This window comes from Thermobia domestica, chromosome 6 (genome assembly GCF_964235325.1).
Source record: "Thermobia domestica chromosome 6, izTheDome1.hap1.1, whole genome shotgun sequence".
Lineage (NCBI taxonomy): Eukaryota > Metazoa > Arthropoda > Insecta > Zygentoma > Lepismatidae > Thermobia > Thermobia domestica.
The window spans coordinates 54,154,645-54,180,001 of NC_137459.1; the positions used below are offsets into that span (position 1 = coordinate 54,154,645).

At 35.4% G+C, this 25,357-nt stretch overlaps 1 protein-coding gene across 2 annotated transcripts; it reads right to left on the bottom strand.

Annotated features, from left to right (window-relative positions):
* Positions 1-622: 622 nt before the first annotated feature.
* Positions 623-16,795, bottom strand: LOC145688003 (uncharacterized). Of its 2 annotated transcripts, XR_014131824.1 has the most exons (5): positions 16,431-16,795; positions 12,369-12,545; positions 6,074-6,248; positions 1,631-4,035; positions 623-1,406 (listed from the first exon to the last, which is right to left on the bottom strand). XR_014131824.1 is itself a non-coding variant. In XM_081761665.1 (4 exons), exons 1-4 carry the CDS (start codon positions 16,611-16,613, stop codon positions 3,788-3,790), a joined length of 783 nt encoding a protein of 260 aa, XP_081617791.1. In that variant the 5' UTR covers positions 16,614-16,795; the 3' UTR covers positions 623-3,787. The 2 variants fall into 2 exon arrangements, 1 of the variants encoding a protein (XP_081617791.1); XM_081761665.1 differs by having other exon boundaries at positions 623-4,035.
* Between the last annotated feature and the right edge of the window lie 8,562 nt (positions 16,796-25,357).

A 25,357-nucleotide genomic window follows, 5' to 3' on the forward strand; every position in this document is an offset into this window, starting at 1 on the left:
TCAGCAACGAGACTATATGAGACGTAGACCTACAGCTTAACGTGGAATCCGAACCACACGAGCTCCCGCCGGGAATCGAATCCGAGTTTTCACGCCAAAGGCGCGTGTTCTAACCGCTTAGCCACAAAGGAGCTCAAAAAAAGTACGGTGATCGTGAACAATATATATTGAAGATTTTAACAGATGTACACGTTTCATGGCCTCTACAGGCTGAAAAAAGTTATTTCTGGATGTCTAATCATTCCGATGTATGTACACTCGCCTAGATGTCATACTAGTCAATATATCCAGACCAAATTTTAGACTAAAGTTTTATATAAAATTCTCTAGGGGTTTTTCCTCGAATTTTCTTTCTACTCCGAAAATAAGGGTAGTTTACTGGAGGATGAAAGTAATAATAATAATAATAATAATAATAATAATAATAATAATAATAATAATAATAATAATAATAATAATAATAATAAAAATACGAATTTCCTGAAAACGATTTTAAAGTATTGTTACTTCACAAACCGAGTAACAATCCTATAATGTAGTATAAGTCATTGTCCCGAGAAAATATCAAAACGGGTAGTTTACTCTTGGAAATAAGTATATCCGAACTGATCTTCCCAAAAAACATGTTTCACAAATAAATGTTTCATTGACAACCTAAAATCTAGTGTAAGTTATTTCTCATGATAAAATCCACAGAGTAGTTTTCACTTGGGATACGTTCTTTTTGAAAGATTTGTTTTGAACAACTAATATTTCATTAATAACCCTACAATATGGCAAAAGTTCCTTCAAATTAAAAATTCAGAAGGGCTAACGTTTCATAAATATTTCATAAATTATGGTATCCACATTCATTAAAAACACACACACACACACACAAAAAAAAAAAAAAAAAAAAAAAAATCTTATGACGAAGTTCAACGAAATTGAATATTGTACTTTAGTTCGTAATTTTCAAATAAATATTTCACAGTAATAATTTCAGTATGACATGACCTAATTTAATAAAATGGGGGCGAGAAAATTTAGTGTCGTAGCTCGTACCTTTTATTATGATTTTGCAGTAGCTTTTCAAAAGTGTACTACTGCATCATATTATTTTACAGCTGTATTTACAACATTTGAAAATGAAACATCAATATAAAACAAATGTCTAATGCTATCTCGCTAGGTAATTCAGACTTTTATTCATAACTAAGCTGCAACTTCTGTTTATTACTCGGAGAAATAGAAGATTCATTTTTCGTTTTAAACTAGGAATAGCTTATTCACAGAATACGCATTCACTCGCAGAAATTTTGAAAATTCCACCGCCTAGGGGAGGAGGAAAATGTAACTATTATTATGTGTTTTTTTTTTTTTTTTTTTTTAATTCTAGAACTTTCTTTTCTTTCAATTTTCATTACCTAGGGGTCTCGGGTTCAAACCCTGCTCCCGCCAAGTGAACTTTGTGGTGGACAAACACCGTGTGCGTGGGTTTTCTCGGGGTTTTCCCGTTTCCTCCCGCTTTCTTCATTCCACCATTTCAGTCATTACTCATTATCACCGTCTCCTTTAGCCTAACCGGCATATCCGTGGGACGTAAAACTCAAAATTTCATTTCATTTCATTTAATTTCAATTTTCATTACTAAAATAAGTTTTCTCTTTTATTCCACATTGTTACTTGAAATAAGTTTCTGTAGAATAAATTCACGTCGCTTATTACCCTATTCTTTTTTTTTTGTCCCTAATTTCATTTTTCCTTAAAAAATATAGGAAGATACATTACTACAAGGACACTATATATCGTACGAGTTCATCTAAAGTCAATCGATCTACATCAAATTTGATATAGTGGTAGAGCATAATATATTACAGACGCTTGTGAAATATTATAGTGTGCAGGCCTTTGGTTCGTAAGTTACATGTAAAGTAAAAGAAACGAGGGACTACTTTTCTAATTATGCGTAAGTTTTTTATCTGTTCAAGATAAGAACATAAAAATGTCTCACTGACCTGTCACTTGGTTTCCAGTTGTCTCATCAAATGACCTCCTGATTGTACCTGACTTCATCAAGTACAGTCACCAACATAAAATAGCTTTCGGAAATACAAATGTAACTTCCCTTTTTAGTGATGATAAATAATTACTTTAGTAATCAGGTATGATATTAATACGTAACAATTAGGGATAGTATCATGCAACACAGCAATACTATCCATTCTAATTTTAATACTAATTCCATAAAAGGAAAAAGAAATCACCCTTTTTGCGTGGAAACAAAGAATACTTCGTTCTGAAGTAGCTTTTCGGTACAACGCTACAACATTGGTCTGATCACCACGTTCTACTAGAGATGACTACAATGTTATTTTATCAATGTTTTGTTTCTGTTGTCTACCAACGTAAAATGTTAATCTACTGACTAGTATTCCTTTATACAATATGGCCTATCTTCATTCCTTTGTAAAAATTCATCCGAATGTTTTTTCAGTTTTAAAATTCGATCCTACAAATATAATAAATATATATGTATTTTTTAATTTGGTTGATTTGCATAGCTTTTCGGAAATTACTTGTTCAGATCTTTTGCTTCCTTCTCCATTACAACATCTTTACATTTCATTATTGTCATTGTCTATGTATTTCATTAATGTTACTACAAATTGTAGCTTGGAAAATAAAAATATATATATGTATAACAAAAACACTACATAAAACATGTATAGCTGTTTACGGAAGACATCTCTTCTACTCTGACAATATTGAGGAAGGATTCACCCTTAAGTAGTCATTGTATTTTAACATTAGTCTCGACAATTGTATACACACAGACACACATATTGACCATTTTTTAAGGAAGCACTATGCTTTTGTTTTTAAGATATTACTGGAGCATTCTTTTTCAAGTACAGTAACCCCGAGTATCCTTCGGCTCGCGACTATCCGACCTAGTTTTCTTTTATCGTAGTTAAATGAGGAAGGCAAGGCGTTCCATTAGCAACATTGTCAAGGCATTGGAAGCGGGTGTCTGCTACGATCCTCCTACGTGTCGTGTGCAAAATACAAGTTGTGACAGGAAAAGAGCAGCGTTCTGCTCCTTGTTCATTGTTTCGTCAGTGTGTAACGGACCTCAATACAGTACGCTTGGCTGCTCTTTCTGATTATAGCTGTACAATGCGTACAGTACTGTATTTGTAAATTGTTCTTGGGGTATGCTCAATGTTCATAAAGAAATGAGTTCATAGAACTCCGGTCTATCCGGCCTGCCCTTCCGTCACATTAGGCCGGATACTCGAGAGTCCACTGTAACACCGAACAGAAAGCTTCACGTTTTAGTGTGAACAGTGATTCACTTGTATTCAAGTCTTTACTTGATTTCAATCAAAAATAATACTAACTTTTGCATAGCTACTTACTATCACTAGCTTCAAGACTAGATGCTTTTTAACAAGATTCACTAGGTCTGACTAGAACATTACAATTGAAATGTGTTAGTTGCCCTTAAATATCAAAGGAACAACACAAGTTGTACTTTAGTGTGCAGCTACAATAAGCAAAACTACAACATAACAAAGTGGAGTACACAGTAACGTACTCACTATGTATAACTCTCAGGCATACAAACTAAATGACAAATTAGATAGACCAAGCTTCATAGCTTTCTCAGACATTATAGTTGCTGGAAGGCAATATTTTTCAGACTTGAGACTGGTTGAGGCAGAATATAATATAAAATTAAAAATAAATACCAAAAACCTATTAAATATTTCCCAATTCATTCTTCACATAAATCTGCAAGCATCTATTCAGGTAAACTGGTCCATGTAGCCAATACAGCAGCAAGCGTGTTTAACATACCTCCAGCTTTGGTTTCTGTTTCAGCCAATGTCTCAACAGTCTGCAGATGCTTATGGTGAATCGACTCCTTAGTGCCTGTAGTTGTTGCTATCTTATTCAATACAGCCATTGCTCCTGCCTGAATGCTTTCGACAGCACTTGTTGGCTCAAGAACTTGCAACTGAGGGAGGGAATCTTCACCAAGGAAAGATTCTGAAATATATGAAGTATTTTCAGTCAATATTATGATCTCTACATAATGTACAATTTACTATGTAATTATATTTAGAGCATAAAATGGGGCGTGAGTATTTAACTTACTCAGCAGCTTAAAAAAAAAAAAAAATCACCACAGAAACAAAATCTGCCAGTGGGGTAGGTTGTTAAGAAAACCCAATTCAATCCGGGTTGTTACTGACCACTTCCTTAATATCTAGCTTCATACTATCTTTCAACTTAACACACTATCCATAAATCCTTTCAGCTGGTGCTTAATGCACTTCTCGCGTATTGCTCATGCTAGTCACGTGTCTACCTCGATCTTATTATCAGCAAGCGACTGACACATGACGGTGCAAATATATTAGGGCTGGCGATCACATGACAATTTCGACACGGCTTGAATTTTTTGATGCGGGGATCGGTCTTATGTGTTTTTTTTTTTTTTTTTTTAAGATTCGTTTATTACCATCAATTATTTGTCATCATCTTTAGCTTAAAGGGTAAAAACGTGATAGGTAAAACTTAAAAAATAAAAAAAAATGAATAAAACAAAATTAAAAAAGAAAAACAATACAATACAATTTGCCGCCCATATTCGATTACGTTTACGTACGGTGGAGTTCTGTATTATGCAGCAGCATTCTGCATTCAGTCATTTCTCTGTTTGGAGAGTATTACTATTAGGAATAAAAATAGCTGTAAATGAACAAGTATTTTATAACAGTTTCATAACGATGAAATTTTGAAACGTGGAAGTTGTAAATATAAATAAAGAAAATTTCAAGAGAAAATACAGATATAGCTAATCATGAATATTTTTAGGACACCCACCATGCAACACGAATCGTGTACGGAACGTGATCTTGCGTAGTCCTCAAGAGTAAGCTCAGCGACAAACTATCGCACTTGGGTTGGGAATTACCAGCATTCGCTACATTCTGCACCATCCTGCACCATTCTGCACGATCCGCAGGATCTTTGCTACCATCCTTACAGGATTCAAGCTGTCCATGAGCTTACTGAACGGGACAAGACGAAACTACTTCAATTTTGCGACGAGTTCTTGGAGCATCTGCAAGTTGAACATGACATTATAAACAGCTTACTTATGTTAGATGAGGTCCACTTCCAGTTGTCCGGGTATGTAAATAAACAGAACTGTCGTTTTTGGGCTGCAAACAACTCACGTAAATTGATGGAGCGTCTTACGCATAGCGCAAAAGTGCCAGTATGGTGCGCCATTTCCTCCGACAGACTACAGGGGTATGTTAATCTGCTTGGTGGACACTTAACGAAATGCTACGTTGTACTCTGAAGAAATAGCGGTACATATTAATTCTTCATGAAAAAAAAAAAAAAAAAAAAAAAAAAAAGTTCTTTGTGAAAAAATAAATATTTACACTTCCTCTAAAGTGTTATTTTATTTTCAAAAACGTCAAGTGTTTCTGACTCACCCTGCATAATATATGTATTTAATTCTGAATTTACTTAGTCTGAGTGCCACATAATTGAACAGTTCTCAGCTCTGGTAAAGAACAACCCATACTAATAAGGATGTTTATATAGTCCTCTGTAAAAACCAGGCCCTACTTTAAGTTTGTAGTTGTATGCATTTATCGCTTAATGTATTACTTTAAGCAATCTCTAAACTGTGTAGTTTCAAAGTTGTTAATATTTCATGCAACAGGTTTTGATGAAGTTGCATTGAATCATTTGAAAATAATAATCATATTCACCAAGATCATGCTTGATGTCACGTCGTCATCTTAATTGATTTATTCGTCTCACTGAATGCACACTTCTTATTCTCAAGTGACACCCAGTGCCGTTGATTAGAACTGTACCTTCTCAAAATGTAATTAGATCTTCATGCTGTACGTTTTTAAGAAGAATGCCAAACGGCAAATTACTGACAAGATTAAATATTACGATAATATAACTTTTAAGACTATTCTGTACAGTAAGTAAGTAAAAGTCAAAGAAAATTGGAAAAATTTTACAAGTCAAAACTTAAGCTACAATAGCTTACCTAATTTTCTGGTATTATACTGTTCATAATACTCCAATGCGTTCAAGTGGCCAGGGGAGAGTTTTGGATCCTGTTCCTGAGGGACAACATTATTTAAAGTTTCGAACTTATCTTGAGATGAATCAAGAGCGATGGTTGTTGAATCCAAGTTTATAACTTTGCGTTCAACTTGAAGCTGTAGAGAGAGACAAAGGCAGTGATATCATAAAAGTAATGAAGATACTGAAACAAAATAAAGAAAAATTATCAATGATATTGTTAAATGAAAATTATGAATGGGATAGTCAATTCTTGTTAAAAATATCTTAATGCTTTTTCACTTTATTTCGATCTTGAAAATTGTTCAACATATAAATAAATAAACTATAATATAATAACTGTGTAACTGATGCACGATACTTTTTTTCTTCAGTGACTATATTAGTTATGTCACATTACACACTGCAATTACGTTTCCTGATTATGCTGGATTCAAGTTCTTATTCACGTTCAAGGCATTATAATCATATTCATGTAAACTCTTTCCAGCCTTAGAACAAGGTAGACATAAACAAAGCGAAATGTATTACTCCACGGCTCACACGTGTTTCGGCAGCCAGAGACGTGAGCAGCAAGATCGTCTGCAAGCTTACTGTCGTCGCATAATTTCCACAATGTTAAGGCTATATAGTTGGTTGGTAAATAATTAACGCACTGACACTATATTGGAAATAGGTATTTTCTTAAATCCTCATATAAACGAGCTTACCACTGTTCCTGTGTCCTCTTTTGTGTTTTATAACACGAGACGAAAATGGATTATTGTCACATATCGTCGCCACGAAACTGCTTCTGCTATAATTTTAAATGAGTGGGGTAGGTGCGCGAACGCATACGCATGCGCAGTAAATACTATATGTCCAAATACTCGTGAGGTTGAAATAAAGCTACATCTGTTGTTAAATATTATATATATTGCGTTTATTATCACAAAATGCAGGATAAATTCAGATATCTTTATTTGAAATTATTATTTTAGTAGGGATTATATTGCGGTAGGATACTAGTGCAGTAAGTCCAACAACCAATCACTGGTTATCGACCCACTGGTAGTCAGGTGGGTTTGTTTACATCTACTTTTTTCTAAGGCTGGAAAGAGTATAGGCATCTGTAACATTTATGAGGCACGAAATTACATTTTTTTTACAGCAAGGGATCTGAAAAATGCTGACGAAGTTCCTATGTAGATGGGGTTACCATATGTCACGAGAAATTGGGATTAACTCGGATTCACTGCGGGGTAAGGATATTCTCGCTAATTGAATAGAAATCTCGGACTTTTAAATGTTATTTTATGAATACATTATAAATTAGTTGACGAAATGGACTGAATCTATCTCTGAGCTCGCAGATTTTGATTAGGCATTATTACAGTCATCAGTTTTTTAGGATGAGGTACAATGTACTGCTAAGTGGCTTCATGAAAATAATAATTGTGATCTTAATACAGGGCGTCTGTTTGATCAGATTGTGAAGCTAAAGACATTTGTTAATGACAACCAACAGACGCTATGTTTAATACTTTGCTGCTACATAAAAAGTGGGTAGCCTTTTTTAAAATCTGTTTGAGAAAAGCAATAATTGAAGATAACATAATTTCCCTTTCCTTTTCCAGGCTATAATGCTAACGTCCAAGTGCTTCCCCCCTTTTTTAAAGAGTATCAAGTGACGCCCCCTCTCTCCTTTTTTAAAAATCTATTCTTAACATTCTTATATAAATTCTGAAGTGCTCTTCCCATATTTCCACCATCACATTTACACGTGCACGTACACAGGCAAAAAAGCCATGATTTTTTTTTTCTTTTTCACCACAAACTGTGTTTATTGTTTGTTTTGAACTCTCTTTAACCCATTTGTGAATCATATTACGACCAGGAATGTTTTCATTATGCCCCACAAAAAACTGTTCGCGTAAAAGACGTTAAACAGTAATTACAAACTTACTACTTTTGAAATAATTTTCAACGTCGTACATACGGGGCCATAGATACTTACTATTAAAATTGCATAACATAACCTACCTAGTTTAGTCACCCTCCTTTTTGCTGTTTATTGGATCTGCCAACAACATGCGTTTTGTCTGCCACACCCTGTGTACATAAATGCAAAACACCATTGACTGACTGATTGATCATATTATCCTCGAAATCCAATTACCGAGTGAGGGGCCCGATTTCTTTTTCTCTGTGTGTATAGGGGGTTGAAGAGTGGTTATACTTAATAATAATAATAATAATAATAATAATTTGCTTAATTTATAGAGTTGCTAGGAGGCTTCTTAAACACATTTATTGCCTGGAAGTTAGAAATAATACAACCCTAAAGAAGAAGAACCCTTAATTCTTCTACTTTCCGGCATTTGACCTAAGATCACACAAAAGCTGTTACTATTTAATGGTTTTCTTCCCACAGTGATACGTATACAATTTCCAGACGTTTAACAGAATTTTGGAAATTCATCCGTACGGGTACATATGGAGTCTTGAGAGCACAAATCTCATATGTCCAGTTTTCTAAATTTTTCAGGAGGCTGTTTCTAAGTAATATGTGTGCCGTAGCAAAACAGAGAATTTGAGCTTTGCGACAACTGTTCACTTTGTATTATCAAGGAGCTACTTACAGTGGACATTTGATATTTGTGCACCTGACATACCAGGTATCAAGGTATTGAAATAGCCGACAAAGTCAATATTGAGAAAAATTGGACATATGGCATTTGTGTTCTCAAGACTCGATATTATCACACGTTCCTTTTAAACTGCCAAACGTAATGGCACGAAATTTGGTATTTTGGAAACCTTTAGATCAGAGAGTACATTTTTTTTTTTTTTTTTTATCTTTCACGAATTCAACATAAGCGATATAGAGGGAGAGAATTATTGATCATTATAAAAAGGGTGGATTGATTTAAATCAGTCTGATTTAAATCACTTGATTTTTATAAATAAAAATCGTTGATTTAAGTCAAATTCCGAAATTAATTTAAAGTGAAAATAAGTAATATCCAGCCTCTGTTGTGTTATTTCAATTATGGAAGATAATCATAATACAATAAGATTCAAATGTATGTACAGCACAGTATGAAAACGAGTGTTTCATGAAGAATGATTAGGGAAAATCCAGTTTTTAACGGGTAACAGAGGAATTCTGCTTTCTTATCCGTAACATAAGGTTTTTAAATCGTTAACTATTCCAACGAGAAAATCACCATGGACATTTAAGACGAAAATTCTTTTATGTGCACGTCTGTTTGTTTGTTCCCAGATAATAAGGGCGTATTTATAAAAGGGTCTCCGATTCGCTCTCCAAAACTTAAATCATCTTTAAATTTTGTAACTTTAGGGGAAATTTGCGTATTTTATATGTAATTCGTGCCGCAAGCTAGTTATTTTTTTTTTTTTTTTTTTTTTTTAGGTATGCCCCTGCCAAATATGAATAACTTTTGTGAAAAAAAAAAAGTATCATATAGATAAACGTCGACGTACTTTTTCCTTAGTGCTTAAGAAATATTGTTTGTGATTAGAGATGCAAAATTTTTCCGGATTTTTTGAATTGATGTTTTTTTCACATAAAAATCAGGCTTTTTAGGGAAAAAACGGAAATTTTGGCCTTTTTCATTTTCATGATTTTTATATCTAAATAGCTTTCTTATAGTATACTCTATAGTTAAACAAGATTTCATGACCTAAATGCCATATTTCCCTCTAGAATTCACCATCATGATGGATGGAGCACATGTTTTATGAATTAAACATTACATACGTAGTATTTGAGAGCAATTTTAGAGGCTATATAACTTTATTTTAACTTCTGAGTTATCGACATTTTTTTCTTCTTTAGATCATTTCATTTTTAGTTATTCGTGTTTCATTTCCTGGGCTTAGTACTCTAGTTTCTAGCACATAGTTAAACTTATGTTTTTCAATGTATCCGTCAGAGCATACTTTCACATTTTTGTTATACTGTGGCTGTGTAATGATGTAGCAATAATCTTCCGGATGCAACCTTAAAGACCATTTTATACAAATAATCAGTACGGATTTAGAAAAGTGTTTTGGGAGAGTTTTTTCTTATTAATGATTAGTTTTTTTTTTTTTCAAATGCCTGATTTTCATTTGAGGGGAGGTTGAAGTTTATGAGTAAAGACATAACTAAAATGTTGTTTGTTTTAGAAATTCCGTAATTTCGGAGAACAGGCTTCAGTCCGAAAGACACCCCCACCCTAACCCCTTCCGCAAATCCGTCATTGCTGGTAATTAGTAATAACAACAATTTAAAAAAACAAGAAGTGAAATCAGCCAGGAATCACAGTACACGCACTATCTCTACATTCGCAGATGGAATTAAGAACTTTTGTCGGAATGGTCGAATGCGGGACTGAATCCCGGATTTCCCAATACAAGCGGAAAAGCTAACCACTCATGTTTGTTGTGCTTGATTTAAATGTATTTCGTTTTTTTTTAAGGGAAAGTTCCGTAATGACATGTTGAATTCTTGTTAAAAATTCAGAAACCTTCAGGACTGGGTAAACCGTGATGGTAGTTATATATTCCAGAGCCTTGGGAACCAAACGCTCAGATGAACAGTATTATGCTTATGATCCATGAACAGAAAATTCAGTACTTTCCTGACTCTAAACAAGCTTAAGGAACAGTCAGTGCATTACAGAATTTGGGACTTTACCGATTTTGCAGGTCTGAAGCAACTGATAGGTGGTAACAGATTATTACGTATGTAATAAATAAATAGAAATAGAAAATACATTTTCAACATTTCTGTTCTATTTCAAAGAAGTTTCTCTAGGGGTAGCAAAGGTGGAAGCAAAAGATGCATTAACAAATTAGGTGATTTTTGAGCGTCCCATACAAAGATTGCATTTTTTCAGTCTTTTAAAGTAATACGTTGAATTGTAATAAAACAATGATTATTTTTCATTGTTACTCTAGTACGAATGTTTATGAAAGTCTCGGAAGTCAGACATAATAAACTTATAGGCTATAACAGATTGACGAGGGAATGATATTTATTTATTTAACAATCACCAGATGCAGCTCAGAGGCTATTTTATACTGGATATCTAACAACAACATGGAAAGGATTTGGGAAGGTATCGGCCAGGGCCTGTTTTAGTAGGTGCCAACACGGCATTTGCTTTGTAGGACTGAGGAAAACACTGGAAAACCCCAGTCAGGATTGTCGGCAGCGGAAACCGAACCCATGACCTCCCGAATGCGAAGCCACCGTTGTACTACTTTAGCCACTTGATATGCGTAAGAAACAAAGAGAAGAGCATGTTATTTTTGAGAAGGCTACGGCTTCGAAACTTAAATTTGTTTTGTGCGTTTGTTCAGTAAATATATTATTATCTTCCCGATGTGTTATTTCTTTGAACTCATACACATAGTACAATAAATTCTGTATGTCATGCAACAGTTTTTCCTTGTTTTTATATTTTTAATTCATAATAAAAAATATTGCTTATAATGCATATGAAAGTTAAAACTTAACTGCAACTTATTATATACATGGATTAATTTTTTGGGATTCATAATAAAAATGTGTTAAGAATTAAATTTGTTTGAAATATGTTTTCAAAAATTCATGTTTATTTTCGAGGTTTTGTATTATTATTTGCATTGACTACTACTTAAATTAGTTTTTGTATTGTAAAGAAGCGAAACGAAACCTGCTTTATCAATTTAAAACAGAATTTGGAAAAAAGCCCAAAATTTCCCAAGCAAAAAAGCGAAGCAGAAAAAACCGAGCCCCCCCCCAAATAAAGACTTTTTTCCCGAACCCTTGCATCTGTATTTGGAATTGAAATAAGTTAACGACTGGCAATCAATTCTAAATTCAAGCCCAATACTTTCACTTAAATGGCATAATTAACATTTAATATTAATTCCTAATGTTTTATTTTCAGTTCGTGACTTGTATTACGCGAGAGGAAAGATTTGATTTAAATCAAAAAAATCGATTTAAATAAAAAAAATCAACAAAAGTGATTAAGAAAAAAAAACATAATTTTTTTCCACCCTGATTATAAAACACGTGAGCAACTGCTAGTACTAGTACATAGGCAATATTTTAAGTCATTAGTTGAATTTGCTGTTTGGGGAAATAAAAAACCTAGTAGCCTTGAACAGGTTTAAGAAGAAGCTACTACTCTGCCATTATATTATTCATACAAAGGTTTCAAAATTACTTCTATAGCTAGGAATTACACATTTCTAATCAAAATTCTAATTATGCTCACCTGATCAACATCCTCCGGTTTAACTTTCACTTGCGAACTTCTTTTGATGATGTTCAATATTCTATTTTGAATATCGTTTAATTTTATTTCTGTAGGTTGTCCATCCAAACTCTTCCTTTTGGATGGCACAATTCCAGCGGCTTTCTCTCTGCTAGCACTCTTTAAATCAGACCAACACTACGGCAAAGACCAAGAAAAAAAAAATCACTATTAAAAAGAAAGAAAAGAAAAAACTTGTACATACTAAAATATGTATACTCTCCACCATGTAACATAAATGCGACATGGAAAGTATCTGACACAACTATATATATTTTGTTTCAACTGAATGTAATATTTCACTGTTCCAAAGCTACTCTCTATGGTAAAAAACGAATTCTATATTCATAGTTAAAAAGAAGGAAGGAGGGAGGGTATAACAGGACTATTGGTATTCTAGTACGCAAAATCAAACAGAATCTTTAACGCTTTTTAAATGTACGTTGGAATATGTGGGGTGCACAGTAGTATCTACAGCCTTAAATCATCTATATAATACACATGCACGCGTTTAACGTCTCACGAATACTCCCTTTTGGCTCAAGGAAATGAATGGACAATTCCTGAGCGAAATTGGAATCCGCGGCGGACAAATTTTGCGATCCTCAGTGTGGCTAAATGGTTCACTATCTTTCCTTTAATGTGGGAGAATGCCTTTGATTGCCAATGCAAGCTGATGTAGTTCTGATACCACGTTAATGGCTGCAGGTTCCTGTTTCACTTAGTCTCGACGATGCAAGCGAACCTTAAACTTCGAAATGACCATATCGGAACCCTTAACAAAACTTAATCTACTCCAAAATCATCCTAGTATTATAAGTACTACAACGCGTACATTATATATTTAAGGATGTCACTCAACTTACAAATAAGCGTTACATAAAAAGTAATCACTAGCCGCAGAATAATACGGAAAACACTATACATATTAAATTTGTATGCTATTTTCAATTTTCTTGTTATGCTAATTCTGATTTGTGTGTGTTGATATTCTCGCTGTTTTCTATAACGGTGATATAATTGATATAAAAATGTTATTGGAACAGTAATTCTAGAACAAGCATACTGTAAATTCTACTGCGAATTAAACAAGGAATACGTGTGTAAAGCCTAATTAAAGCAGGAACAAAGTGTAAATTATATATTAGTTCTGTGATATAGCGAACCAGAAGAAAAAAAAATGATTATCTCCTGGTAGCGAAACTTAACAAAGATGTCGTTATCACTGTGAAACTATACTAAGAAAAATCTTTCACAAAAATGCGTTTGATATGGGTATCTGTAATACTGCAAACGGATGTAAACATTATCTAAAACGTCCAGTAAACAAGGATCCCATTGTTGTAAGTATTTTCGACCAACTTACATCAAACAACATACACTGATCAGATTATTTTTTCCAAGCAGCATGAGGATTGAGTAAAGAGGACAAGCAATGCATAAACCCTGTCAACATTCAGTATTTGTTTCAAATAGTCAGGGTTGAATAGAAGCGAGTCCGCTTCTAATGGGTTATCTTATGAAAATATAAGCAGTTGAGTTTTGCTAAACGTAACTGAATTTTAAACGTAAAGTCACGGTGACTTCCAGAAATAATCAATCTTGAAGTAAAATGTTAATCAGTTTGTTTGGAAGATTTTATCACTTCTACAATAACTGAATGAGCAACCGTTTGGTGTCAACTGTTATCAAGTATAAAATTTATACTTGGAAGTACCAATATATATAGATTTTGTACGCAGAGTTATTTTCCCTTTAACATAACAGAACTGTAACAACTTGAGTTCATGGCTATAGAATAGAAAAGTATGTACAATGGTTTCTGAGGAACGTCCATTGTCAAATTAAATTCCCATTTATTCTCTCTGTCTCATCCGATCACCACTCATCTCTCGAACTTCACATCACAAAAACTACAAGTTATGGGCAGTGACGTATTTAGGAGGGAGGGGGCTTCCGGGCTTAAGCCCCCCCGGAAATCTTACTCACTATAGTAAAGTATATGAAATATCTTGCAGAATTTTCATATTTTCAGGCAAAGCCGCCCCCAAAATTTAGCAAAGCTCCCCCGAAACAAGATCGTAAATACGCCACTGGTTATGGGTGACGTTTTAGCCATTAAGTATTACGTATATATTTATAACTTACAAATTTGCTTCAGTTCAAACAGTATATTAACTTCTATTCGTAATATGGCTTAAGAAAATATGAGAGCCTAAGTGAAGTTTCGAAAAAGTGAACTTGTTTAACCCTAAATGATCCAATTGACAGAAAGGAATTAATTTACACTGGCATCGCCAATTCGATCTTCCGATGCAGTACTTACCAACCTGTACTAGGTGGTTACAAGGTACCTTTGCATTTATATAAGGTTCAGGGCACGCGGGGGCGTCTGTAAAGGCAGGCACATTATGCGCGTAAAGGAAGATTTATTTATAACATTAAATGGTTAATTTGATTGACATTTAGCATCCCTTTCACAACAGAGGCTATATGAGACGTGGACCTATAGCTTAACGTGGGGTTCCAACTACTAGAGCTCCTGACAGAATCAAAGCGAAGTCTCCTGCACGGGAAGGTTCTAGATTACTGGTCCCCCATGTAGGTTAGTAGCTGGGTTGGTTTCTTTCTATACTTAAGTTTATACCTTTAATTTACACAGAATTGCCGAGCGAGCGTCAGCGAGTGAAGGCGGGTTAGAGTCCCGCAGGGTACGTTGTTTTCTGTCTTTATTACTGCTCAATGGGAAGGGGGACCAGTAATATAGAACCTTGCTCTTCTGCACCAAAGACGCGTACGTTAACCATACAGCCACGAGAAAGCTCTTGTAACGGTAGTGGCTGCGTAATAATATTAACAAGCGATGCTAATGTATACTTGACCCAACACAAGAAAACTGTGGCATATGAGTGACATTAATGCCTAAATGAAGGCCAAACAAAATGCAATCCGTTCGGGGACAGGGAAACTTTTCAGTGACGAAACCTGTTCTTCGAAGGCATTGTGGATATTTATGTTTGTTCCAGAGATTAATGTGCAGAGAAAACTTTTACATCAACTACTGAGGTTGTAACAACATCGCTTAATAACACTGCACACATTACAATGAAGGCAATTAAAACAATGAAGACTGAAATTTGTGGTTATTCATCACTGATCAGTACAAACACACTTTGGTGTGATAATTCGAATATTTTTCTATTTTTGTTTTCAATGTCTTTTACTGACAGTTATACTGTTTCTTCGGTAAATATTCATAAAGGAACAAGAACATTTGATAGGATTGATAGAGGATTAGATAGAACAAGGTACACAACCATATTGTTTTAAAGGAGTTTAGTTTAATTTTCCAAAAATGGGCGGGCACTCGTGTTATTTACGCGCATGCTAACCGTCAACAACGTGACTGCTCCCATGGACGCAGTAGCTTTGCCCTGCCCCGACTCAAGTTAGATACAATTCTTTCGTGTAGTAATCACTTAGCACGGGTTGGTTGGTGTTCTTTTGCACTATAGTTTTTATGACATATGTCCGGATGCTGTCCATAACGCCGAAGCCTTCCTACGGTGAATCTGCTCCCAGGAATCAATGAATGCAATAGTAACAGCTGAAATCAATTTCGTTGTGAATGAAAAGCAAAAGAAAGCCATGTACGCACTCCTAATATTGGGCAGCACAATGTGGAAAGAACTCGGACAATCTACACACTATTGTCCACCCCAAACTATCATGGCTTGGGATCACACCAGGGATCCCTTCCACCCGAGATGGCCACTCTACCACTAAGCCCCGTTAATAAACGTCAAGTACACATTTGTGGTGTTTCTTCTAGGTCATTACCTGTACATAGTGAATTTAATATCACGTTATCCGTTATTTGTTACAAACGTGAGCAGACGGTTTGTAAAATATAACTTTTAATGTTTTTACTCCTGATCAATCAATTGACATGCATCGAGAGAAGTTTATCTTTCAACTGCTAGAATTAAAAAGAGGTTGCAAGTAATTAGGTTCGTCACTTACCCTCCTCCACTGCTTTTCAGTCTTAACGGGACCGTTCGAAGCGTTTAGCAGTTGCACTAATTCAGCCCAAAACTCTTCCTCCTTTTTACGATATGCTTTAACTAATTTCCCTGATGCGAATTCTGGGTGATCTTCCATATATTCAACAATGATTCGTTTTTGCGTTTCTGTAACTTTTGGCATTGTGAATTCATATGCATCTATATTATATTTGTCGTTGCATATCACATGGGCCTATAATATATCGATCGTGACGGGCACAGCCCAAACGATCGAAAACGCCCATGAAAATAAATTAAATAATTTATCTCATGATTTCATAATGCAAGACACCGCTCATGAAACTGTAAACAAAGTGTTGCCAGTTTTGTAACTGTATACGAGATTAGAATACAATGTGTTGCCAGTACATTCATAGTATTCACACTTTCTTTTCTTATAGTCTTCCATATTAGAAAATCGTCTACTTACATTCAATGGGCCTTATGCAGAGTCGTTCTGTCACGTGATTAGTACCATATTAAATAGTTCGACTAACATATGTTTCCTGCAGTAGTTACACCTTTAGTATGACTCTAATCATACATCAAAACGTCTCTGCATAAGGATCAACAGAGTCGGCCTGAAGCCGATTGGACCGATTGCTCCAAATCGGACCCCGCTCTAGTGCCGTCTACTCTATCTCCACTCCAGTCTAATCTACTCTCCAGTGCCATTTTAACAGCATATTAGGCCCCAGATGAATAAGTATGTTGTGGTCCCTATTACTAAATTTTGCTCCTAATACATGTAATTAATACATACCATTCTGCTCGCCGGGCCCCCGTCCAAGTGGCTATGGTATGGTTAAGATCACTCTGCTACTCTCGGTTGTCAAATACACACAACAACATATTGCAATACAGATACATACAGCTCACAGATGACGAGAACCCTAGCAGAAGTAGTGTGACGTAGGTATGGGCTCGCCCACTTTTCGCACGGGGGTTTCAAATGACACCACGGAATAGCACACATATAACTTTACCCGGAGTAGCAGACGACATCTAAGTATAGACCACACCTCAGAAACCGAAAATGGACTTGACCGTGGCGTTGACCTTTCCCCGCTCCCCTTGTTTTAGGGTTCTTCTCGTCATCTGTGAGCTGTACGTGGACTCCATAAGGGAGAGTATCCCTCTCCCTACCAAATAAATTAATAGATTGGATTATGTTTCCGGGCATAAGCAAATATTTTCTGAATTTAATGCTGCAGTAGTTTCATTCTTTTTTTCCGTTTACAACTTCTGCTGTAAAAATAGATATTATGTTCAGGGAGTATTCTGCACACCTCCAACACCCCTAACACTGCCCCAAATTTCCTTATACACACCCCTGGGCGTAAAAATATTGTTTTCTTTGATTTTGTGTAAAAATGTATATCATTATTCTGGGTGCACACCCTCCTTTATTTTGAACATCCCACTAAGTAAAAGTTTCTGATCACCATTTCATTTTGTCTGCAGTCGATAACGATTTCAAGCTGATTATACCTTTCATAAATTTAAGTAGCTACCTACGATTTTCTCACTAGCGTACATTAGGTTTTCCTGACTTGAATTCTTTTCAAAAAGATACAGCTGTTAAGAAATCTTTGAACCGACGAATTCATATCAATGTGTATTTCATTATGTCTTATAAATATAAACTTCTGGAAACAGAATTCACCATTGTATTTATTGTATTTCTGCTAGGTACTTCACCATTGTAAAGTTCTAGCCCAATTTGATATATTAATGATCCCTTTCCTATTTTAAAAAAGTCGAACGAGATACAAGATGGCCTACTTTAAGATGTCGCCTATGATAATCATTCCCTCAAATAGATGTCTACTTCCTCCGGTGTCGGTTAATGTGATTTCGTTTTTCATCCATTTACCGTTCTACAAGTAAAATAAAGGGGGTCAATAAACATCACTTATATTTTCGAAAAGTGTTCAATTCTTCGAAATATATGTCAAAACTTGTTAGATTGGCTTGCTGATACACTTTGTATTTAATAGATTAGTATGAAATTCTATAGTACTAAAGATATTTACTATATTTAATATATGCACAGTGGCGTGGCTAGGATTTCATTTCAGGGTAGGTACGGAGGGCCTCCCTCGGAAAGTTTCGGCTTAACAACATTAAAATTTTCGGAAGCCCTCAGTGTTTGGTAATGTGGGGACTGAAAACGTAATTTTAGGTTTTAACAACTTTTCAAAATTTCGAAGGTCATTAAAACAAGTAGTATTATGACTATGTCCTTTTCAGATATGATATCCTAATATTGCTAGTTGTAGATTTACATATATTGTATATAATTTTATATTGAAATATACCCTATATATGTGGAGTCTATTAACTTTCACGCACTATTTAAGCGCACGTTTTGATTCTGACTCCAAAATCTCTATTAACATTCTAAATAAAATGAAAATGATATTTTTAAATATATTTTTTATTTGACTCTCCAGGACTTGTTCTTAGGAGATGGATAATTAATGAAAGGGGGTGATTATGAAATTAAATTTTGTGTGTTCCCCCATCTGGAATCAAGCTCAAGACTATATACACCACAGATGCACGCGCTAACCACTAGACCTGTAGAGAGAGCGCAATATATATATATATATATATATATATATATATATATATATATATATATATATATATATATATATATATATAGGTTCTACAGACATTGGTACATGTTAGTTGTAAACCTGGAACCTAGCAAAATGTTCCCAATCGGGCAACGCACCACCTAAGGCCGGCCGGCCCTGAGGACCAATATCTCGTAAGTAACATTTCATCAATTTTACAGGAGAGATAAAGAAAACTGTTTAAAAACTCGCTTCTGTCTCAATATACGCAGCATTACTTTGAGGGAATAACAGAGCCATTTGTCGTGAAATAGGTATACTACTTAATCAGATTGTGCACCATCCTATACTGATTCTAAAGGTATCAAAAACTCAAATTTACCAAAATTGGAGATACGCGATGTTGAATCTCAGACGACGAAATGCAAGCTAAAATTGGACGACTTCACTCGCGACTCACCAGTAAAGCTCAATGATTCAGTGATATCCATCAATTCGAGAACCGTACTTTATTTCAAAGGCCTTCACTCCTTAGTCTAGAACAGTCTTTAGTCGATTCCCCGTCAGATATATTTGTGTCGACGACACTGACAGACAGGTCATTTATTAAAAATTCTGAGCAATGTGAAGGTACTGACATAGATTAAGGAACTGACATAGGACTAAGGACTTAATCTATAGTACTGATTCTTGGTCAAAGATATGTTTGGGGATTGCCCTTGAGTTCTTGAAATACTGAAGCCTCACAACATATATTTCTGACGACGTCACTGATATGTCATACCATTGAAAACGACCGAATAAATCGAAGGTGATAAGTTTCTAAGAGGACCTTTGTGGACAATTAATTTTGTTCCTAAGATCACTGGCGATTCCAGGATATCTGAACAAGGGAGCATTCATCATGCAGCGGCCCTGGGTCACCTTGTCCCTCCCAAACTATGCTTATTTTCTTAAGTTATTGTTTTAAAACTTGGTATTTATGCAAATTACTACAATTGTGCATTAAATTTATATATTCTAAAAAGTTTAAAGGATGGAACAATCTTTCTACAATCAAAATTCATCAAGATTTCTGTTCGTATTCTTCATAGCTGTACAGCGCATGGTTGAATAACTTACAAATTAAAATTCTACTTGCAGTTAAGTCATTATACCATTTGTATAATTAATTTTTGTTTCTTCGCTCACAAATATTTGACATTGAAAGGGTTAACACAGTTTCATAGGCTTCAAAATAATGAAATTTGAATATTATTAAAAATCATCAAAACTAAAGTGTCAAGAGTTACATGAAGCATCAGGATAGGCCTACTATAACGCTTTTCAGTGATAAGCTACATGACCTTGCAGTGTTGCCGAAATGTTAGCACAAAAAGTCGCTAAACGAAAGGTGAAATGAATCAAATTTTGAATGAAAAGTCGCTAGAAAGTTATTTGTGAAATTCGTTGTCTATAAGCATTGTTTTAAAGTTGTAGGTGTAAAATAAACAATCTTCCTTATGCAGAGTCGTTTTGCCTTATCATTAGCGTTATACTAAAAGCCTGACTACTGCAGGAAACATATATTAGTCGAACTCTTTAGTATGGCACTAACCATGCATCAGAATGACTCTGCATAAGGCTCAATATGTTCTACTCACATCTTTGTCAACAGGAAGTAACCAATGCTTGAATTCAGGGATCATTGCAAATTGTTTCGGGTACCTTCATTTATATCTTGGACTCATAATAGTTGCGAAATAATTAACACTACAGTACTTACGTTATACTTTTTTTCAAAGAAAGAGGGCACAGCAATTAAAAGATCCTAAAGGATAAATATAACAAACATCTATTTCGCTTACTCTTCTACAGCTAATCTCGTTGCTATCGGTAATGCTGTATTACTTGTGCCTCTCAACATAACCTCTGCAAACTAAAGGACATGAAGATTGGAATTGTTCTCCGTTAGAGGGCAAGGGTAACAGATAACAATGCAAGATTGTGGGGGGTTGGTTACGTTGTACTTCCCAGCTCATCATCGCTTGCGCTAACTAAAAAAAAAGAAAAGAAACTTTGAATTAATAATGCTTCTTTACATATGGACAGGTTATTTGCGTCAAAAAGTCGCTAGATTTGTAAGTAGCTAAATCGCCCTTTAAATATCACCGAAAAAAGTTGCCAATCAAAAAAAAAAGTTTTTGTCGCTGTCTTGGAGGTCGAATCCCCTATATTTAGCTTCCTTCCTCCCTTGGGTGTAGGCTCGTTGTCCATAATAAACGATTTTGTCTGATAAATATTCCCAATACGTGGAAGGTTCAATGGTTCACTACCCGGCTTTTCTGTAAATATCACAAAATCCGTATCAAAATACAATACACGTTCCTGCAACATTTCCAAGTACTTGTACAGCTCCAGGCGTGCCTGACTTGTTGCAAATGCTCCTAAAACGACATTGTTTTTTTTTTATTTTGAATAGGATCATGTTCGTTATACTCCCAGAACCCATACAACATGGTATCATTGATGGGTACAATTTGATTGAGTTCAATGTCGGGGAAGTTAGATTTTCATAAAATTTTTCAGGCCGATCAATAATAGTGGTCTGGCTAAAGTTTGAATGTTGCGATAACTTGCTCCATAGAGAGTTAAGATATAGGTTAGACAAACTTCGTCGTACAGGATTATTTTCAATTTTGGCCGGGTCCCAAGCAATGCCTTCACGTTCCAAAACGATTTGTTTAAATTTCGCTTTCTCTTCTTCGGTGACATAATTGGCCGGCCATCCAGAAGCTTCCATTTTCGATGTTAAAAACGTGTTGATGTATTCCGTGAACAAACCACCTGTCTTCGTGATGGGATCATATTGTTCAATGTCATAGTCCCAAATTTCAAAGATTTCCACCGATTGATATCCCAATTCTATTGCCTTTCGTATTTCGTACGATAGTCATGTTCCAGTGAGGCATCGCTCCTGATCGTTGTGTGTACACGTTGCTGTAGAGGCAGGATTCATTTCTTCGGCACAAGCAGCACACAGTGGAAACAGTAATTTCTTCTTGCATCGATATGGAAGGAGTCCATGATAAAGGTGACGACTTGCCAATATCGTCATTTTGATCAGGCCAATGACTTTATTTATTGGTCGTATATTCTCATTTGCCTGTAGACAAATTCTAGGGTGTCCTACAGGGTATTTAGCGCACTTATTGATGAACGGGTACAAAGAAACAATATCCAAATATATTATTCTCTCTCCTGCTTTTTCGTAGACTTGATGGTACAAATTCACACAATTGGTCCTGTCTCTAAAAAAACTATCTCTTGGATTTAAGGGGCTGCGATTCATGTAGGGATGATTTTGAGATATGTCGCCATTGCTGGATTTTGCATGAAGAATTGTTTAAATTCACACCCCCACATTTCATGTACGATGTACCGCAATTCACACAGTCTTGCAATTTTTCGTTGTGTGCGCTCATAACGGAATTCCATGGTGTCATCAAGATTGCCGTAGATGGGCTGATAACGGCCTGTAGTAATAGACACTTTGCAACCATGTTAAGAACACCCGGCATGGTCTTAGACGTGCTCTTCTAACGTCTCAGGATCCTAGTAGTAACCATCAGCTCGGAATCCCGCAATAAACACTTCTTTTTTTCGAGCCGCATGTAAGATTTTTCTTCGGTTTTTTCAATGTAGACCAGCCATTGCATTGCAGCGATTGATTGTGTACATCTCCATCGAATACTAAATTGGAAGTACTTGCAAATGTTATTGACTCCAAGAAGGGATTCACTTTGGTTTCTGCTTCAAATGAAGTCATAAAGGAAATACATGCTTGTCGCAGTACATTGACATCTTAAATGCAACAGTTGATAATTTCCGTTTGGAAATGGAACGTGCCATTACGATGGTCGTTGTACCACTGCATATTTTTTTCCTGTCTTCAACGGACATTTCATTCGCACCATAATACCTCGTTTCAGGAAGAGGTAAAATATACGTTTGATTTTCCTTGGTGTTAAAGAAATGAGGAAAGTAGCCTTTTTGGAGGGTAAATTGAAGGCTTTCGACAATTTGCTTAATGCCATAGGTAGAAAATTCAAAGAATCAGTGAATGTCAGATTATTATTTAATGTTAAACTTAGTATTTTGGTCCCATTTAATATGACGTCAGGTCTCCATTGACATTGTTCTACCATAGTCTTTGGAATAAAATGTCCATCGTAGCCTTTCGAATTTTGAGCAATGCAGAAAATCCTGTTTATGTTGCTATGGCGTTTCCGTAAGTACTGCAGTAAGTCATAAACTGGATCCTCTCCTTAAAAAATATGCTGTCACTAATCACAAGTACTGCAAGACTGCTGGATATTGTCATTATCAACGCATGCATAACACACTTGTTGTACAACCAATAAATTCGGGACGTGCACGAACATGTTATTGCCAATGTTCTTGGCCTGCATGGATTCTATATCATAAAAATCAATAAAGCTTTCTTTGCATGCATGAGTGAAGGAACACCAGGCTTGTCGACCAGGAAGCAAGAAACATTCATGCAATCTTGGAGCAATCTTCTTACATACATTACAAAATATCTCATTACAGTCATGAATGGGTTGTCCAGTATGCACAAAATAATAGACTCTGTAACATGTAGTACATTGCCTCACAAGTTTATATACAGGTTCCTCTTGATGACATACTTCATTAAGATGATTATTAAAACATTCTTCACCGTAAAATTGACGATTGCACAATATGAGCGTTTGGTTCTTGTCACATACAGGTCTTTGTAAACATTTCGAACACTTTACAGGACAATTTTTGACATGTCTGTTACGATGATCATACTGATCATACTTTTTATGGCACGCTTCACAGAACTTGGAGGCAAAGCAAGCAGTTAAAGATTGGATAATGTCAAAATGACTATCCAAACAAATCAAATTTATGGGAATGCGATTTTCTTCATTATGTCCCTCATACATGATATCATAGCCGGAGAAACTGTTGTACAGTGTCATTTTGTACTAGTTCAGGTAAGACTGGAATTTTCGAATTTTATCCACACTGGCTCCATGGTCCAAATTGACTCCTACATTTGTACATAAAGCATCCACTTCTTGGTCGATGATACATTTAGATTGATCCTGATATTGCCTATATCGTTTAATATCTACATTCTTGTATATCTTCAGAACAATAGCAACTACAAGGGCGTACGCATCTTGATTTTTACACGCACAATTCCTCCCTTGCTTCGTAGCAGTTCTTCGTTTTTCAGTACTCCTTGCCGCAGACCACCGTAGCCACGTGAAATATCGACACGGTGAAAATGAACGGTGACTGGCTTGTGAAGGAGAAACGAATTGTTGCTCTGCAAAACCCTATTTGAACGAGGCCCACATTGTCTCCAATGTTAGATTTCGTACCTGGTGAAAGCTTACCCAAAATGGCTTATTGCTATTTAGTAGAGATATTACTGATGAACCTAACATCGCCTCATCGTCGACATTTTCTAATAAATTATCCAGCATTGCTTGAAAATTATTGTGTAAGTATTGAGTTATATCGGTTCCTGCGGATGGGCGTTAGTTAAATTTGCATCATTCTGCCCTCAATATTAAATCGTGTATAATGACGAGCTACTTCATTGTGAATGGTGAAACTGGATTCGGCCATGGTTGAAAAGGCAAATACAAACGAACAGGAACAAATACGATAAAAATATGTAATGAGGGAAATGATTTAACAGCGTTAATTGGATTGTTTTCTACAAAGAAAGAAGAAAGAAAAATCTTAATCAACTGAGTCGTGATAAGCAGGAAAGCATAACGCTTACGTTAAATTCTTAACAAAGCATTTCATGTATAGGTCCTGAATCTGGTTCCCGGTGAGCTCTCAGAGTACCATGGTTGAAACATACGTAATATAAATCAAAGTTATTTTCGGATACCATGTCTTAAATAATTCCGTTGCTGAAATGTGTGTTTTATTACTGGCATACCGGAAAATAAACTCGAGACCTAGTGATATACCTTACGTCGACATGTAACTGACCTGCGATTCTGTAGCGATAAAAAGAACGCATGAAATGAATGAATCTTCCAACTGTGTTGAGATGTGATAATTTACGCGTAAGCAATTTTTCCTCAACTTTAAAATGATGCGTTTGCAAGTTTAAGATATTCACCAAACATTAACGTTGTAATTGTCAAGAAGAAAAACAAAATCTGTATATTATAAAACTTTTAACGAAATATTCATGCACATTTTCCTCGTGGCTAAGCGGTTAGAATACGTGCATCTCACG

Excerpts from the sequence above, each read along its gene's own strand:
- LOC145688003 (XM_081761665.1), bottom strand. The coding sequence starts at position 16,613 with ATGCCAAAAGTTACAGAAACGCAAAAACGAATCATTGTTGAATATATG. Across the intron at positions 12,546-16,430 it reads CTGAAAAGCAGTGGAGGAGG|TGTTGGTCTGATTTAAAGAG; the intron begins GTAAGTGACGAA and ends TCTTTGCCGTAG. Across the intron at positions 6,249-12,368 it reads AACCGGAGGATGTTGATCAG|CTTCAAGTTGAACGCAAAGT; the intron begins GTGAGCATAATT and ends CTCTCTCTACAG.